We start from the raw sequence: 17,681 nt of genomic DNA, 5'->3' as shown, positions 1-17,681 counted from the left end.
ATAATACTGTTCATCCTATTTCCAGGTAGAGATGCTTATTTCCTAATCTCATTAATGGGACTTTGATGAACTCATGAACAAAAGTCTAGCATTCCACAGACTTAGAGAGAGACAGGCATACCTGCACCAAAAGGACAGTACAAAAAGTATCTATCATTTTGGAAATTACTGTTGTTTTTGAAAGACTTACTTTTGCAGGGATAGAATTGAACTACAGTGAATAAAACAGCACCTTAAAATCTCTTATTTTACTTTCTTCCACATTTTGCCTATCTTTCCTGAACAGGAAAGAAATAAAGAACATTCCAAAGCGAACTGAGGTTTGACAGACAGTAACAACTACTACCTGAAAAAAGTTAAATACACCCTTGATCAGTCAAATTTAGAAAGCTTACACATAAAGGAGGGGGAAATGGTAATCAGGGCTGTCTAGAGAAATTGAATAAACTGCTCGATGTTTGGTGTAAACCAATAGACTTGCCAGCAATTACAACCAAAATATATAGTTAAAATTTCAAAATCATTTGAATGAAAACAGACAAGCTGCAAATTTCAAGTGAATATTTCCACAGATTTGGATCCATCTGCATAACCAAACCCTTCTTTCACAAGGTCTCTTCCAGATTTCTGCTAAAAAGCGAATAGGTCTCCTCTTTCTCTCGCAATCCTGACGCTGGCTGTACAGCTCCTCTGCAGCTTTCTGCTGCTGCTCCTCCAAACCAGGACAGGCTTTTTGAATAGTCTTTTTTGCCTCAAAAAGATATGCACTTCTCTTTCGAATCCTATCTGAAATCTACTTTTTCCTCTTGGTCTGTATCTCAATCCTCTTCTTTCTCTACTATATTATATACTCTATAATGTCAAGGTACTTGAAGTCATTATAGCATTCTGTATCATTCATTATTTAATTCTAAAAGCCTATTATGCCACTTTTTGATATCTCATTGATTCAGTGAAGCACCATGTTTCATTTTAACATGGAAGATATTATTGGAGGCGGAATTCTGGCACTACCGTTAAAATACTGTTTTCAGCTGCTTTCAGTTGTGACTTTAACAATTAAGGCTACAGTTTTCCAGGCTGGTTTCTGCCTCAGGCTGAATATTTTTGCACTATTTCAGCCAAAACATTTTAATAATATCCATTGTTTTACTCCAGTCGAAAAAAATTTTCAACATCTATTTTCTTTAGTGACCATATACTTTGTAACAAGAATATAACAACAGGCAAGTTAAAAGCTTGTGTGTCAGGGCTGTATTTTTTGCCTTGCCTACCCACTTACATTAGGCCAGGTTTTCAAAGTTTGGCTCTTAAAAACTCCATCTGTGCAGGCGCCACAGAGACTTGCAAGAACTTAATATCCAAACTGTCATTACAAATACTAATCAAGCATCTTAGAGCTTCTGCATACCAGAATGTATACATCACCTCTGCAAAGCTGGGCAAGGGCTACAGAGGCTCAAAAGGACTCATTTTGTAGTGACTGTTCGCAACTGGCCTGAATCAAGGTGCAATAAAGCAACTAAACTTTGAGTTGAGGCTGCTCTCTCAGTATTCCTGCTGCTGGCTTCCAGGCATCATTGAAGAGGAGATTACTTATTTCAAAAGCAAAAGGGCTATAAGGCTAAGTCAGGGAATGACTCAGACTGAGAGAACAACATACTGAGAATAGAATTGGAAAAGGAGACAGAGGAAGCTGGAAGACAGACAGGGATTGCTTGGTTATAGACACTTGGTTTAGGAGCTGAAAGGAATTTAAGACTGGAGCGGATGAGAGAAGCGGCCATGGGTTGAGGATAGCACTGAGATCAAATGAGAAAATAGCGAGTAATATACAGAAACATTAGGGAGGGGAGACTGCAGTTAGAAGCAAATAGAAAAAGTAAAGAAGCAAGAAGGATGGAAGATGGAGCAGAAGGAGAAAACTGATTTGGCCAAGCAAAGATAACTAATAAAACAAGGAGCAAAAATGAGGGCACACAGAGATGAGAGATCTCAGAGCAGATGAAGAGCTAGGCAACAATGGCAAACATAGAGCGAGTGAGGGCACTGGGACCACTGGCACAAAGAAAAGACCGGGATTTGTCCGAGACTGGGAATCAGCAGTAAGTCATGTGCAGGACAGGGAAACCAGATGACTAAATGAAATGGTAGAAAGATAAGAAACCCGAGGCATGGATTCTAAGTCCAGTTAAGCAAAAATAATAGAAGTGGCAGAAGAACTGAGGAAGAGTTAGAGCTCAGGCTCTTGAGTAGGGAAAGGTTCAAAAGGAGGCATTATTGGCAGAAATAGTCCTTTTTCCAAAGGGGCAGAAGAGTCCTTTGAGTGTATTCCCTTCTAGAGCCTAGAATAAAAACCAGCATTCCTCTGCTGTGGGCAAACATCTGTGAATCTCTCTGCCAAACTTTCCCAATCTTCTCTTCACCTGGCCCACACTGAGAATAACCTCTTACTGCTGCCAATTACCCAGACAGTTCAAGTAGCCGAGGTCTGTCCAGGGAATCCAACAGTTCCAGGCTTGCTAGTAACAAATACAGGTGTTAATCTCTGCTTTACCAGTTTCACTTTCACAAAGCCTAGGAAATCACACCATCGTGTTAAAAGACAGTTACAAAGGCTGCAAATTTACATATTTAATGTTAAGAGGCCCCCTCAAATTAATTCAGCACGTTTGGGCATATTGTGATGATATTCTTATACACTTACTTCTCTGCAGAAACTCTGCTTCCCCCAGTGCACAACAGATGAGGCATCTGTCCTACATTTCACCCTCATAACAGTTTGAGGGATGTATGGCTAATTATCTTCACCATGGAAGCACTAACCCATTTTACAGATGGGAAAATTGAGCCAGCAATTTACCCAAGGCCACACAGTTTGCCAATAGCAGAACCAACATACAGGCTTGAATGTCTTAATCTTAAACTCAATGCTTATTCCTCTCCTGTGCTTCACTACTGCCAGAGACATGAGAATCAGCATCCTCTTTGCCAGAGGAAGTGATCCTGGGGACTTCTGAATATCAAGTCTCAGTTTGGCCACCTGGAAAATGTTAAGCCTAAATTTTTATCATATCCAACTTCCTTTGAGAACCACTGACCTATGTGATTCTATTCTCACCAGTTTTTTTGGAAAAACTCTTTCTTCTCCTCCTCCTCCCTCCAGTTCCTTTCCACCCTCCTCAACCCCTCTCCTCCAGACTCTGTTACTTACTCCTCACTTTCCAAACTCTAAAACCTCTTCCCAACCCTAAGCTGTGCCAGTGACAGCATGAGGCCTAAACCAATAGCCTTAGAGTTTATTAGCTTGGTATCCACTTCATCCTGCCCAGCACCTCACCTTTAATGTTAGTATATGTCATTACTGTATTCACTCAAAAGTTAGAAACTGTCACGTAGGAGGACTACAGCAATGGCAGAAGAGAACCAAGAGCTTGTGTGCTATCCACCCTTATGCACAAATGCCAGCCTTTCTCTTCCTGAACTCCCTTCCCCTTTGCTCTCTAAAAATTTTGACTTTGGACAAGAAAAAATAAGAGATATTGCTCAGTGTTCTGACTTCAGAATTCTCCAATACATAAAATGCTTGTTTGTTATGCCAGTACCTAGAAATCCAATATGCTTCTTGCCACCTCCACATCTATCGTGTCAGACTGCTGCAAATGCAAAAATATTTAAAAATTCTTCATTTCGTACAGAGATCATCCACTCAACTGGACACTATAGTAATCATCAGTTAGTGAAGCAGCCATATCTCACCAAAAGGCAAGCCCCCTTTCCATAGGTGGGTAGCCATACAAACACAACCTGGCACAACCACTGACAAGCAAGCCCAAATCTCATCTTTCTTTTCACAGGGTTGTATTTCAAGTTTTAGCAAATTAGTCTGAAGGTGACATCCAGTTATGAACTCACATATAAACGCAGGAGATACTTTTCAAAATGTAACCGTTGTACCACAGGATTTCCTTCCTGTAATAAGGACAAGGGAAGGAAAGCAGAGCTATCGAAACAACACAAGGAATTTTCTCCTGCTATTTATCCAAGGCATAAACAACTGACTTCATAGCGTTCCACGAAACCTGTGGTAAACCTTGGTCTTAACCTCATTATGTTATCGCCATGCTGTGACATTGACCAGGCTTCTGCCATTTGCAATTGCCACTAAAATGACAGAAGCATTTTCCTCTCAGCTTCCTATCTTAGGCAGTCTACAGTTTTATTCCTAAATGTGCATTATCTCTGTTCTAACGCATAATTGCAGGGATAACAAGCAGAAAGCCTCTCTATCAGTTACAGCCTCTCATGCAGGCTAACTCTAATTCCCCTCAAACTAGCTCCAATTTTCCCGACTCCATCGAGAGAATACATAACACTATTCTTTACGCACAGTTGGGCCTGAGCTTTCTTTACTTTTAAATTCAAGCAAAGCCTCAGCAGAGTTCATTAATACCAAAACAATTTTACGCTTAATGCAACTCCCCTCCATTTGCACAAGTTTAATAGTTTTCCAGTGAATGCAGCACAAAATAAAAACACAAAAAAAAATACAGAAGCCAATTTCAAGCACTTCTTTTTACTACATGATATTGTTCTTGAAGTCAGTGGCAAACACACTCTAATGAGCACAGAAATTCAAAATTTCTGCATTTTAAAAATGAAAGTGCTTCATTGTCCAGCTACCATATCTAGACCTGGTATAAGTGGCTTGCTGTTTTATAGGAATTATTACTATCAGAAGTAGATCCTAGCCAATACATCTGTGTACTATTTGGCCTAAATTTGTAAAAAAAATAACAGCTAATGACAGTTCCTCTGTAGCACAAAAAGAAAAGGATTATTTATTGGGAACGTCTGTATTTAGTTCTAATATGCACACTGACAACAACTATGGCATAATGTTGAATAGCTGTTGCACCTAAAGGCAAAGTTTATTAAGATGGAGATATGAATATACATATTACAGGGTTTTGTATACACTAATGAGGTACGTGTCTCCCAGACTTCTATGAAAGGTGCATAGTTATGCCTCATTTAACCAATGGCTGATCACATCTGTAAAATTCATGCAGATAATCATTCATCAAAAGGTTATTCAGCTGTCATTTCTTTTTTACTTTTACACAAAAAAGCCATTCACACAGTTCAAAATTCCTTTCTCCCGCCACTCTCTACTTCATTAGTTTATTGAAAACAACTGTTTGAGTTTTACCCTCAGCCCCAAAAGAAAACACTGTTTGAAAAGTTATGATGAAACCTTAAAAAAGGAATACTCAGACCCTAAGGGAAAAGTGGTAGTTTATTGGTGTCCACCCTTTGTGTCTCTTTTCAGACCCTGTAAAACAGTTACTATCCATCATGTGTTTCATGAAGACAGTTTCTCCATATCTCAGGAACTTAAGGATGTCTCAGGAAACTAGGAATGTGGGAATGACTATGGTAACTATCTCCCAAAGACTAAATTGCAGAGTGGAAAGGAAACAAGAGTTCTTACACAAGTGAAAACTTCTCTGGGCAGATTTTGTATACGTTCAAATCTAATTTGTATATGTTCAAATCAGATTTATATTGATTGACAAGTACACACATCTGTGCACACTATTAACCTACCTACATACATTGCAGACATACACCCCTCACGTTTCTGATAGTAGCCTTTTGAGTTCTAAGCTTCATGACTACAAGATAAATCTAATTGCAAAATTTTTGCTCGCAGGTAGGGAGGGGGGAAGAAAACTAAAAACCAAAAAACAACAACAAAAATAAACAAGTATCCCAGCTTTTACAAAAAGAACACATTACCAATCCCAGCTTCTTCCTAGTCCAGTCTAGTCTCCCACATACACTTTGGCTGTTTGAGTGCAAGGTCCCACTCTTCTGCAATTCCTGCCATATGGAACAGCTTTCCTTTAACTCAGTTTCATTTACTCTTTCATCCCATTCCAAGACCCAGCTAACACATTTTTTCCACCCATATCTCACCCTTTTGCCTCCACTCTCCCCTAGCTATTGCTCAGCACTTCACTCAGTTAGCACGACCTATAATTCGGTAAGTGTTTGGGAATGCAATTGTATGACCAAAAAAAAAGCAAGCTTGTTTCCCTTTCCTAACAGCAGCACATATCTACAAAATCAATGTATATCAACCTGAGGGGAGAAAAAAAAAAAAAAAAAACACAGATCTAACAGGCGATAGTTCTCAATTCAATGGAATATGAAAGTACAATTGCGAGACCCGGATCAAACATGTTCCATCCTGTCACTTGCATGTTGAAAAGAAATGCTCCTTTTTCAGCTCGCAGGACCAAAGGCTGCTGGGCAGTCAAAGCTCCAGAGCCTGTTCCAAAACGTAAAACAGAGTCTTAATTCCACCAGTGAAAGCCTTGCCATTTTTAATGGCTTTTTCATTGAGACCCAGAGAACAAAGTGCAGTAAAGCAGACTGCACAGTGTAGTTTCCTCTCCTCCTCACTTCTGTGAAACAGCTATTTAGGTAAAGTAACCATACCTCCTCATCCTCAAAGCTACAATATTTCTAAACTTTCCTGGGATGATAATTCTCACGTTTGTTTTTAATCCTATCCACAAATAACGAGGATATTTTGAGGGATTAGTCAAATAAGGTAAAAGAGGCAAGAGATATCTTGGAAAACAGATTCAGAAAGGCAATTCAGCACACAAGGTGACTATGTTTTCTGATAATTGAACAGTTTCAATATACCTCATTCAATTACAAAGTTATTTCAATATACTCCCACCTGGTATGAGCCAGCAGTGTCATCACTGAAATAAGGCAAATATCCGCACTCAGTTAAGCTCAAGACAAATTAAGAGTCCTCTAACCTTCAACTCTGCTTCATTTTTGTCCTTTAACCTTGTAAGTGAGGATGTGTAATTAAAAACATAGTCTTCTGTACACACTGAGGAGCAACGAAATGTGTATTTTTTATATAAAGTACTATTTCTGAAAGGTGCCAGGTTGAAGTATTCTAAACATACATAGGACAGGTCATTGCTGTTCCACAGTAAGTCAAGCTAGCAAAAAGACAGCAGCAGGAGACAACACCAACTCATGAATTCCTTTGTTATAAACCGCATATGTAATTAACCCCACATGAAATTAACTGTAAATACAGAAAATACTTTAACAACCACTTATCTCCTCCTGCTCCCGTTTATAAACTTCTTTAAGGCGTTAGAATGGAAAAGTATAACACTACGATTTTTTTTTAGCCAGGAGTTCTGTTCCAGCAAAGTCCTGAAGCCTGCAATTTGCTTTATACAGCTTCAAGAGATATTTAATCAAATAACTGACTTCCAGAGAACAGCATGGATCATTTTAATTACACTGTCTGTCAACCATCCCAACTATCCCTACTTTAGGAGTACGGCTTTTATTTTCCACCTCTGCTGCTCTAAAAATTCCTATGCCCCAGTAAATTTCAATAAGAAATTAGTTTCCCAACTCTTAAACTCTGGGAGTAAGTTCTCATTCTGATTCAGCCAGACAAGTAGGAGATTTGTTCACATATCTGGGGAGGAAGAAAAATGTTTTCTGCTAATTCAGTGGCTTGCATTCCCAAATTGTTTTGTTTTGTGCCATACTGAACTGAATTCTTTGCTACGACCTCATGCTGAGCCAGAAGTAAACACTCTTTCCTTGTTCCACGGACAGCTCTATCCCAAAGTACCAGCATTGCCACCCATAGCAACAGAAGAAAAGCTATCTTTCCCAACAAGAGGAAAAATATATATATATTTGTTCTACCAAATGCACATTCAATGTGAAAAGCAAACAAGAATGCACTTCCTACTAATTAGTTATCGAGCTGGCTCCTACGTATCACCCGAGAGGAAGGCTGTATCCATTTCACAATGGTACTCAGTAAGATGAAAAGCACCATATATAATCCATGAATAAAAGTTTTCTTCTGCAAATGTCTGCAGTATAAACATACCAAGCACTTTTGCAGCATGCAAAAGTTTGCTAACCAAAACTTCACCTGCAGGATCCATGCAATTTTTGGAACATTCTTTTTCAAAGCCAGCTCAATCAAAACAGGTGCTAACATAAAACAGAGATGCAATACTCAAAACCAAAATCCACTTTATTATGTTCTCATCTTCAGTGGATATATTAGTGTTCCTTAGTTTCAACAGTCACTCTAGTTACTTTTCAGAAGGACTTCAAAGTAGTAAGACTAGACACCAGTAAGGACTTACCAGATTGGAATTGGTGGCATTGGAATCATCTTCTGGAAAGGGGATATAGATAGCTAAGGCCACACAATTGGCAAAAATAGTCAGTAAAATAATTATTTCAAATGGTCTGAGGAATGGAGTTAAGGGAATTGTTCTGAAACGCACACACACTAAATAAAAAATAAAAGATTTATAAGAATTCTGTTTAAAGAAAACATTCCAAGTCCCTTATATTCTGAAAAGAAACATATGCCTTTTTAAGTGCTCTTAGGAGCTCCCAGCCAAGAATCTTCCTAATATGTCAAAAGCAGTGTAGGCCAGTCGCGTGCCAGAGTAAACATAGATTTCTTTAAAGTTTTTTCTTCTATTATTTATTTAGATTGCATTTTCCCTATTTTCTTTCAAGTGTGGCTGTGCTATTTTTAATAATAGAAGCCTGCTCTGGAAGGACCCTCATCTTTCCCCTTACAATTACAGTTTGTCTTGGTCTTTCCCATCTGCATTTACAAGCCCTAAAAATGATTTTTAACGAAAGCTCTTATTTTTCAATCTCTCTTTCATTTCTCAAAGAGAAAGGAAAGGGTTGAAGAAATCTATGTATATACTTAGAGGACCAGTATGCTAGGGACACCAGGAAGCCAAGAGCTGTTTACGCCAGTGAAACTAGCACAAACACAGGGGCATTTCAGCCTGGCATCAGCTTCCTTAATAAAACAGCCCAAAAAGCAACAGCATTTGGGATGTTCAATGAACAAACCTGATTGCATAGTGGTCAGCAGACTGCCATTCTCAACAGGTTTTAGCAGGAAAGAACCAGAGAGCCAGATGCCCAGCAGCCTGAACTGCAAGCTATACACAGATCCCAGACCACTGACACCTGTGCATGCTTATTCTACGTTTCTACTTCTCAAATATGGAAGAGTCAAAGGGCTCCAAATTTGCTGGACTACCATGCTTGAACCTATGAATAACAGGAGATATAGGAAAGCATAGAGGAACAAATAAGGCAAAAAAGGCCTGTAGGCAAACAGGAAGTCAGAACAAATAGAAGGATAATACAGCTACCGAACTTCCTGGACTAAAGGCAAAAGGAACTTTGCAGATCAGAGTAGACACATTACACATGAAACCAGTGGGATTTCTCAGATGACTCAAGTTGCATATACAGTGTTTACAGCATAAAGACCTAAATTTCCATAGGCTTTCTTTTTCTGAACTGCCTTTCCTCTAGCTTTCCCCCCCTGCCCCAGACAGGAATATTTTCTATAAACTTAGCACTGTTCATGCTTTTTTTTTTTTTTTTTTAAACTTCTAAACTTCTTTTAAAACTTCTAAACTTCTTACACTGTAAAGATAAAATGGTATAAAATGTGCAGAGACACTGCAAACAGCAGAATATTAAATACCTTATTTTGCAAATATTTACATGTGTAATTACTTCATTTCACCTTATATATGTAGGTATATATATATACATAGTTGCACTTCCAAGCTCTTAATACCATAATGTTTGGGTATGAAACACTGCAGAAGTGCCACTTGATATTTGTTTATTGTCCACTGTGCTTAGAATTTAGATGTTCAGAAAATTAGGGTCAGCTTTTCCCAGTAATTTTTAGCAATTAGGAAGAGTCAAAGCACCAAAAAAAATTAAATCTTATCACAGCCCTTTGATGATGTTATTTGTTATTGAAATGTTTCATGCTTATAAACACTAAACATCCAATGAGAATTTCTGACAGCAAAAAAAATATTTCCACCAACTCATCTAAAATCAAATAAATACAAAAAATGCGAGCATCAGCATCTCTGGATTGCTTTAATCACATTGTTTGGTCCTCTCTTGATCTCAGCAGGGCTGTATCCTGTTTTACAGGACATCATTCCCATCATTCATTGCTGATCTTACTCATTTATCAAATGTCACTCTGGGCTCTTTCTCTAAAGACATGTGGTTACTGAGGTGCTGGCAAGTAAACCAATATTCAGCTTTGGCCTGTTAGTCATCATCCATCATTTTATGCTTAAAGCATCAGGGCTGTGCCAGAAGGGATAGGAAGTAACAGACCTAATCAAGGGGATTAAAAATTAGCATCTGAGGAAGAAAGGAATAGACAGGTACCTACTTTAAGGACATCAAAGAATCATCAGGAGCATTTTTAAACAAGTTCTTCATCTGAAAAAGACGTCCTTGTCAGCAAGACCTAATGCATTCATATTCTGTTTTCATCCTTCTAATGTCCCATCAGATCCACAAAGGAACAATATTATACCCTTGTCTTAAATACCATCACTCATTTTTAAAAATCATTAACTACCACTGAGTTCTGTACTGCCTTCCCTTAACGTACTTATCTATCCCTAGCAACATGCTTTTTCTTTTCTACTGAAGAACACTGCTAGCTTGCGATTTACTGACAGTTACTCTTCAGGGTTAGTTTCAGTTTTTCTGGGGAGTCAGCGAGAGGTATTTTTACTTCAGCTTGTATTTCATACCAAATTGTAAAATTCAAGCCTGTGCTCCTTTGACTTTGCTGACTGAAGAAGCTTTGCTCCTTTGCTTGAGGAAGTCAACGGCCAAACTCTCACTGACTTTCCAGGGAAGCAGAACTGACCCCTGCAGTCTGCAGTTCTTGGTCAGTGGTTATCATCTATCATCTGTGACACGGTCTGCTTCTTGTTCAGACTACTAGATCCGGCCCCCTACTGAATTTGTACATGTTGCAGGATTACTTTAACTGTCTTTCTCTTTCCCTGCTTCCAGATAATCAGAAGTTTTATCTTACCATTAGTGAATGCTATTGGATTCAATGGAATTCCAATATAATTAATGGAGCTTAGCCCTATTTCAGGGTTTTATCAGTTTTTTTCTATCCTGCTCTTTTTCTTTTTTTTTCTTTTCTTTTTTTTTTTTTTAAAAAAAAACAGAGGTGCCACAAGTTAAACAGCTCTGGTATTTTGAATCATACACATTTTTGTTAAAAACAAGCCATCTCATTTTCTACGCTACACGGAAAAGAAAGCCAGCCGCCATGCTGCCAATCCCATAGAGTCAGTTCAATTCTGGCTTCAGAATATATACCTTGATATACCTTGCATATCTCCCATCACTTTCAGCTTGTGCTGCACATGTTTGTGCAAGGGCAGAATTCAACCCCTAACTTTTATATGATATAAAGTTCTGGTGACTTCTTACACACTGGTACAGGTAAGACTTCAGTCCTTAAGCTACTTTTATCCCCCAGCAGAAGTGATCTCAATTAAGATGTCAAATGCTACTTGCGTGCTTCAGGCTCCCAATGGTACCTTTCAAAACTTAATATATTAATTTCTCCACACTTATGAATAGTGCCTGATGCATGCTAACATTTTGCCATTTTCCAGATGAGAACATCAAAAAGGATATTTCCATTCGACGATGCTGATGCACGCCCTCCGGATGGGATTTTTCAGCGTTAAACACAGCAGTGCCCGGGGAGGACGCGTAGCTGTGGTGGTACCCTGTTTTTTCTGTTTTCCATACTGCTGCCGTTTTCTCTGTGTGGAGCTAGCCGTGGATATTGTTGCATTGGCAGCGCTACCCATCAGTTTGGCCTGCCTGGCAGCATCAATCGCAGCTTGCCAGGACAGAGCTGCCCCTGGAGTAGGGATGTGCTCTGGGGCAAGCCCTGCAGCTGCATTGGCATTCATGTTGGCATGAGCTGGACGGGGACTCCCATAGTTGGAACCTGTGAAAGAAAAAGAACACAGAGAAGATTGTGGAGACATTTAACAGCAGAAGAGAGTGCATTTAAAAAACTTAAGTATCAGTAAAATCAAGATCTGAGGTCAAGTGTAGGGTATCCTCTTACTAACAGCTTTTTCCTCCAATTCAGCCTCTTTATTTTAGAGTAATACTATTGTGCAGCCATTCATCTTGCAACAGTCTCCCAACAAGAACCAATGGACACAGTTTAGAAGTGCTTCCAACTAACATATTCTCCAGGGATCCAACACAAAAAAAGTTGTCTTTTTTTTTTTTTTTTTTTTTTAAGCCACACATTTTACAAGTTGTATTGTTTGAAAGTGCAAAAGCTGAGGCTAGTTCTCACTACTTTATCACGCAGACATACAGCACCTATGCTATGTAGTACATGGCAAAGAACGCAGATGAGACTTTCCAGTCCTATGATTAAAATCCTTATGTTTTCAAGATTATCTCAAGGTAAAACGAGACTTCAACGGTGAGTTAAATTGTCTTGGCAAACAGTACATATGCATAAGCCTAAGAACAGGCTAAAAGGAACACTGAAGCAGCAACCGGAACATAAGGCAGGGTTCATGGCCTCTGTCCCATAGGATGCCGGTGCAAATAATTCAGGCCCCAACCAATGTATATATTTAAAAACTGGAACAGATTACTTATCCTGACAAACTGATTTTATGAGAGCTGAACTATTGAAATCAGTGGAAAAAGACTCACTTTAAAAACTATCATTGGCAGACGCTATCAAACCTAACAGTCTCAAGCTTTACACCTATTCCAGCTTAAGCTGAAGCAGTATATGCATCTGCCCAATCCTCCTAATATTGGAATATATATGTTCGGTGACCATCATCTTACATGTCTGTTACATGTCTGATATTTGGAAGATCTTAGCGGTACCCCCAAAAAAAAGGAAGTCATCCTTTCAACACACTGCAATTGTTCCATTGTTTCAGTAAAGACAGTTATTAAGCCACCTGTGCCTCTTCAATGAAACGTCTTCCCTGAGTGAAATTAAAACTTCAATCATTTCAAAATGAGTGAATTTTGAAACTTCAGGACCTGCCTCCCTGGCTCTTTGTTTGAGTATACTTCAATTCAGACACATGAGCTTGGGAAAGATTAAATGAATTTTTGCCACAGACAACGCTTTACAGAAGAAAATATAAACCATGCTAGCAAAGTGCAATGTAAAGTCATAACAGCCAACTTTAATTTGGGAGAATCTCCTGTTTAGATGCATCCTATTCAAAGACTTAAAATTCCATTTAACTTTTCTGTGGACTTGTGAACATGCCTGTTACCCACATTTTGGGATATGGGTAAATGGAAGCTGGAATGGTTTATAGATCTTATTCCTTCATAGGTGATAACAAAAAAAAAAAAACCCATTTCAAAACACTGCTTGCCCTCAAGAAATTGTTTCCCTTACTTCTGCTCAGAAAAGACTATGCTTCCGAAAAGCATATGTCCAAATGGCAGAGAGTAGAAAACCCAGTCAGAGACTTGGATCACCTTTTATTTCGAAGCAAGCTCAAAGCCTACCACTGACTGTGTTCCACTTTAGATTAATGTGGAAATAGGGTGTTATTAATCAGATCAACTGGGCTCCTGCAGACTCCGGGACAAAAAAGTGAAGACCACGTGACTATCTCTTATCCTTCGATAAGAGATGTTAGATGAAAGACAAATAAAATTATGGAAACCAGCAAACTGTTTCAAAGTCTTGAAAACAAATAATGATCCAAGATGCATATTTTAAAGTTGTACATGCACTGCCAAGATATCACAGCAATGACTGCATTACAAGTGAATCAGAGCAGACAGAGTAAGAGAATCACATTAACAGACACAGTGCAACAGGCTAGGCCCCTACTGAGGCAGCATGCAAGATTTTAAAATTCATCTCACTGAATCACAAGGAAGGACATAAGCGAGTCAGATGTTATTTTATGTCAGACATTGCCACAAGATTACCAGGCTGTTACAGTTTCACTACATAGCAGGAAAACCTAGAGCTTGTCATTATGCACTGAAAAATCGCCTAGCTACAAACCAGCCAAAGGAAGCTGGTGAGTAATATCACTCCGATATGTGAAAGAGAAAGCAGAAAGAAACAAGAAATGGGAACTAGTTAATTGACATCCCTAACATTTTCAAAGTGAGAAAAAGAGCTTTCAGAATTGCACAGACTAAGCAGATTTCCTAGCCGAAGCTGGCAATCAACTGGCAGGCAAACTTAGTTAGAAGTTTTCTAAGACTAAGCAAATTGTAAACAGCACTACTCACGGGATACGTATGTATTTTCAGACTAGTTCCAGATTCAGTTTTTCTCTTTAGCATCTATTTGACCTCCCTACCCTGAGGCCTGCTGGAAAAAAAAGTAAATGGAAAATGCTCTAATTATTCTCCAGCTCCAGCTCTTCTTTAATACTGACCCATTACAGTGGATAAGAAAGATGTGTGAGTTTTCCAGTAAAAGCAAACTTGCTGATCCATCGCCACTATGTTCTTATCATGCTGGCTAGACCATGCGGTCATGAAAATAAACAGCTGCTGCATCTTAATGATGACTTCTCTGCACTTTGGGAATGTGTCAAGTTTCTCCGTTATTACTGCTTATTAGATTTCGCATGAGGATTCAAGTCTGCGCATTTTGCCTTTGATGTGCCAGTACAGGGAAGGATACAGCTTCTGGTGGTTTCGTTGCTTTTACTTCTACCACAATCACAAGGCCCATAATAAAGTCCTTTATCTCAAATTAGCTTCAAAATATGGGTCAGTAATGACAGATTTATATTAGCAATTATTACAAATATTGATTACTGATAAAGATCTGTCTGTTTTATGAAGCTCAGAGGCTGCAGAAACTATCTGTACTAAATAACTAATGGCAGTGACAAATGACTAGGTCTACGGGCATCTTACAGAAACGGCTTAAATTAAAAAGACTGAAGCTCAGAGTTCCACAGAAAGCACGTTGAAGAAATGAGCAAACCATTTCCAAAGCCAGCACAGCCAAACTTCCAAGAATTTCTCTGAAGAATGAAATTCAGCACAATAATTTAAACGTTTAGTATTAATGCCTCAGACATAAGCAGAACACGCCTCACATTGAGCTTGCGAGGCACCACAGTAAGCTCCACCTACGGCAGTCCTTTCTCCCTTTCCACAAAACTTAGCTGTAACCTGAGAGTTGCAGTTACTGGAATTGCTATTTTCATTGTGCAATGTGGCAATTAAAATACTTCATTTGATTTCCCTGCTACAAATGAAGTTTCATGATACCTAAATCACTTTAATCACATTTATTTATATGATTATAATGCTGGAGGTTGGCCAGGAGCAGGAAGGAGATTTAGCCCCCACCCAAACAGAATCACTCACTAAAGCACCATGATCCGCAGCAGCATCACCCTGCTAATCTCTACCACCTTTAACAAGAATTTGTGCTGTTGACTATGTCCAGCTGGTGCACAAAACTGAAAGGTTTATGAATCCTCCTCACTCGCGCTCTCTCTCAAGTACTTTTGGGCTATGAATCACAAATTTAAGTGTTTGAACAGTAATTAAACAGAAAAGTAACAGATAAGGTTGCAATGTAACAGGAAATGAACCTTTTTTGCACAAAATACACGACATAGTTGTAAATGTACAAAAAACACCAAAAGAGTATACAGTGCTGATCGCCTAAACCTTTGTAAGTGCAGATATACATGCAAATATCACGATACACATTAATTGATCCAAAAGCAGCATTAAAAAAACCACCAAACACACAGAAACCTAAGCAGTGACCACTCTATATGGAAGTGGGCAAGCTAATGGAATTGCAGCTCGAGTTTCTTGATTCCATCTAGTTATCCATGACATTTATTTTACAGAAGTTTTGCTTAGATTAATTCTTAAAAAGAAAATAGAGCTATGCCAGTGCTAAGTGTCACTTTTCTTTCCCCCCCACCCCATCACTCTATAAACCTCAGAACTCAAACTGCAAACACTGAAACAATGGCGTTGCACAACTGTATTCTTCCCCAAAGCATAGGAAAAGTCAGTATAGTAAAAGGCAAAACTCATTAAATCATCTCTCAATTGATTTCAAGCGCCGAAAGAAATTAGTGCATACAGAAATTAGGGAGCTGGTCACACTACTAAGATCATGTATAAGACTATAACCCAGGCACACAGGGAAAAAGTTATAAAATAGTGGAATGAGAAGTGCCTAAGAAACATGAAGAATAACACAAAAATCAGCCTATGAAGACATCTGTTAGTAAGAAGAAGAATATGGAAAACATTGATCCATTAGTCAGGGAAAAATGAGAGCATTGGATAAATGATGTCAAGAAGAATCAAGTGTTTCATGTCCTTTTTGCATCAATCTTCACTAAAGGGGACGAGGAAGCACCATAAGCTGGTGACTAGCAGAAGTAATCCCAAACCAGGTATGATTTTCAGCTATATTAGGAAAAGAGCAAGTTAGAAAGTACTTAGATAACGTACATACTTTCAGCTAGCTGTAGTTAAGTACTGCATCCTGGAATACTTCAGAAAGCTCTTTAAATAATCTCAAAGCTGTTGGCTGCTGTTTCAAATTCATGGAGGATGGAAGAGATCTCTGAGAACAAGAAAGGGCAAATGTAGTCCCCATTTAAAAAAAAGAAGTGAGAAAGGAAGAAAATTGAAACCCAGTTTAATATCCATCTCCTGAAAAAGTCAGAGATAAATAAACAAGAGTCAGCAAGTACTTGAAAGACAAAGAAAAGCGACAGCAGACATGGATCTGCCAAGAATACACTGTGTCAAAGACAACTTTATTGCTTCTGCAACAGCGCACCAGAATTCACAGGCAGGACAGAAGCCATCGGTGCCATGTCTCCTGACTTCATTAATACTTTTGATCACATCTCGTATGACATTTTAACAAGTGTGCTAGAGATACACAAGCTGAAAAAAAATTATAACGCGTGTGCAAAGCCAGTGGATGCCTGAGAGCAGTTAATGTTGGCACACAGTCTGAACAGACGTATGTGGCTCAGAGAGGCTTTCAACCTCCTGTCCAGGATCTGATTCTGTTCAATGCGTACATTAACAATCCAGAGGACAAAATGGTGATCGGTGTTATTAAACAAGCAGGTAACTATGAAGCTGGGAGATACTGAACAAACACACTGAAGGGCAGAATTGGAATTCAAAATGAGCTTCATGAATTGGAGAAAGGGTCTTAAAAATAGAATACAGTTCAGCGGGGACAAATGCAAAGTATTTAAGCAGGATGAATCATCTGCCCAAATTATTTTCAGAAGAACCTTGGGGGTTATACTGGATTCCCAGCAGACCGGGAGCTGACGTCGTACTGCTCGCTCCCCGCAAAAGGCAATAATCGCAATGCAGTACATGAGCGGGCATACAATCCACCCAGCACATCAAATAAGCCTTCCCTCCAGCTCTGCAGCGGCAGGGCTTTGGCAAGAACACTGCGGCCGGGCTTGGGTTCCACGCTCCAGGAAAGATGGGAGCAACCAAAGGCCTAGAAGACATGGGCTACACTGCAAAGCAGTGGAAGTGGGAATGCCAGAACCAGGACTGCTTTTCCTGAGGATACGAGGATGACATGACAAAGCCTTTAAGAAATACAATTTTGAAGAACAAAAGGGGAATAATCTATCTCCATACTCTCAGCAAATAAGTAAGAAATAATAGCTTTTGCAGTAAGAAAAATTTCTAGACGTACA

At 39.0% G+C, this 17,681-nt stretch overlaps 1 protein-coding gene across 8 annotated transcripts in view; it reads right to left on the bottom strand.

Annotated features, from left to right (window-relative positions):
• Nucleotides 1–17,681, bottom strand: part of CACNA1C (calcium voltage-gated channel subunit alpha1 C) — a 451,988-nt gene that overhangs the window by 410,581 nt on the left and 23,726 nt on the right. For all 8 annotated transcript variants that reach the window (XM_068947481.1, XM_068947471.1, XM_068947499.1 and 5 more), the window contains exons 2-3: nt 11,608–11,929; nt 8,223–8,328 (exon numbers count right to left, since the gene is read on the bottom strand). In XM_068947481.1, the coding sequence (XP_068803582.1) occupies nt 8,223–8,328; nt 11,608–11,929 (428 nt within the window). The remainder of the gene's footprint in view (nt 1–8,222; nt 8,329–11,607; nt 11,930–17,681) is intronic.

This window comes from Struthio camelus, chromosome 1 (genome assembly GCF_040807025.1).
Source record: "Struthio camelus isolate bStrCam1 chromosome 1, bStrCam1.hap1, whole genome shotgun sequence".
Lineage (NCBI taxonomy): Eukaryota > Metazoa > Chordata > Aves > Struthioniformes > Struthionidae > Struthio > Struthio camelus.
The sequence above is the reverse complement of the archived record's forward strand: the minus strand, read 5'-3'. Positions and strand labels throughout refer to the sequence as shown.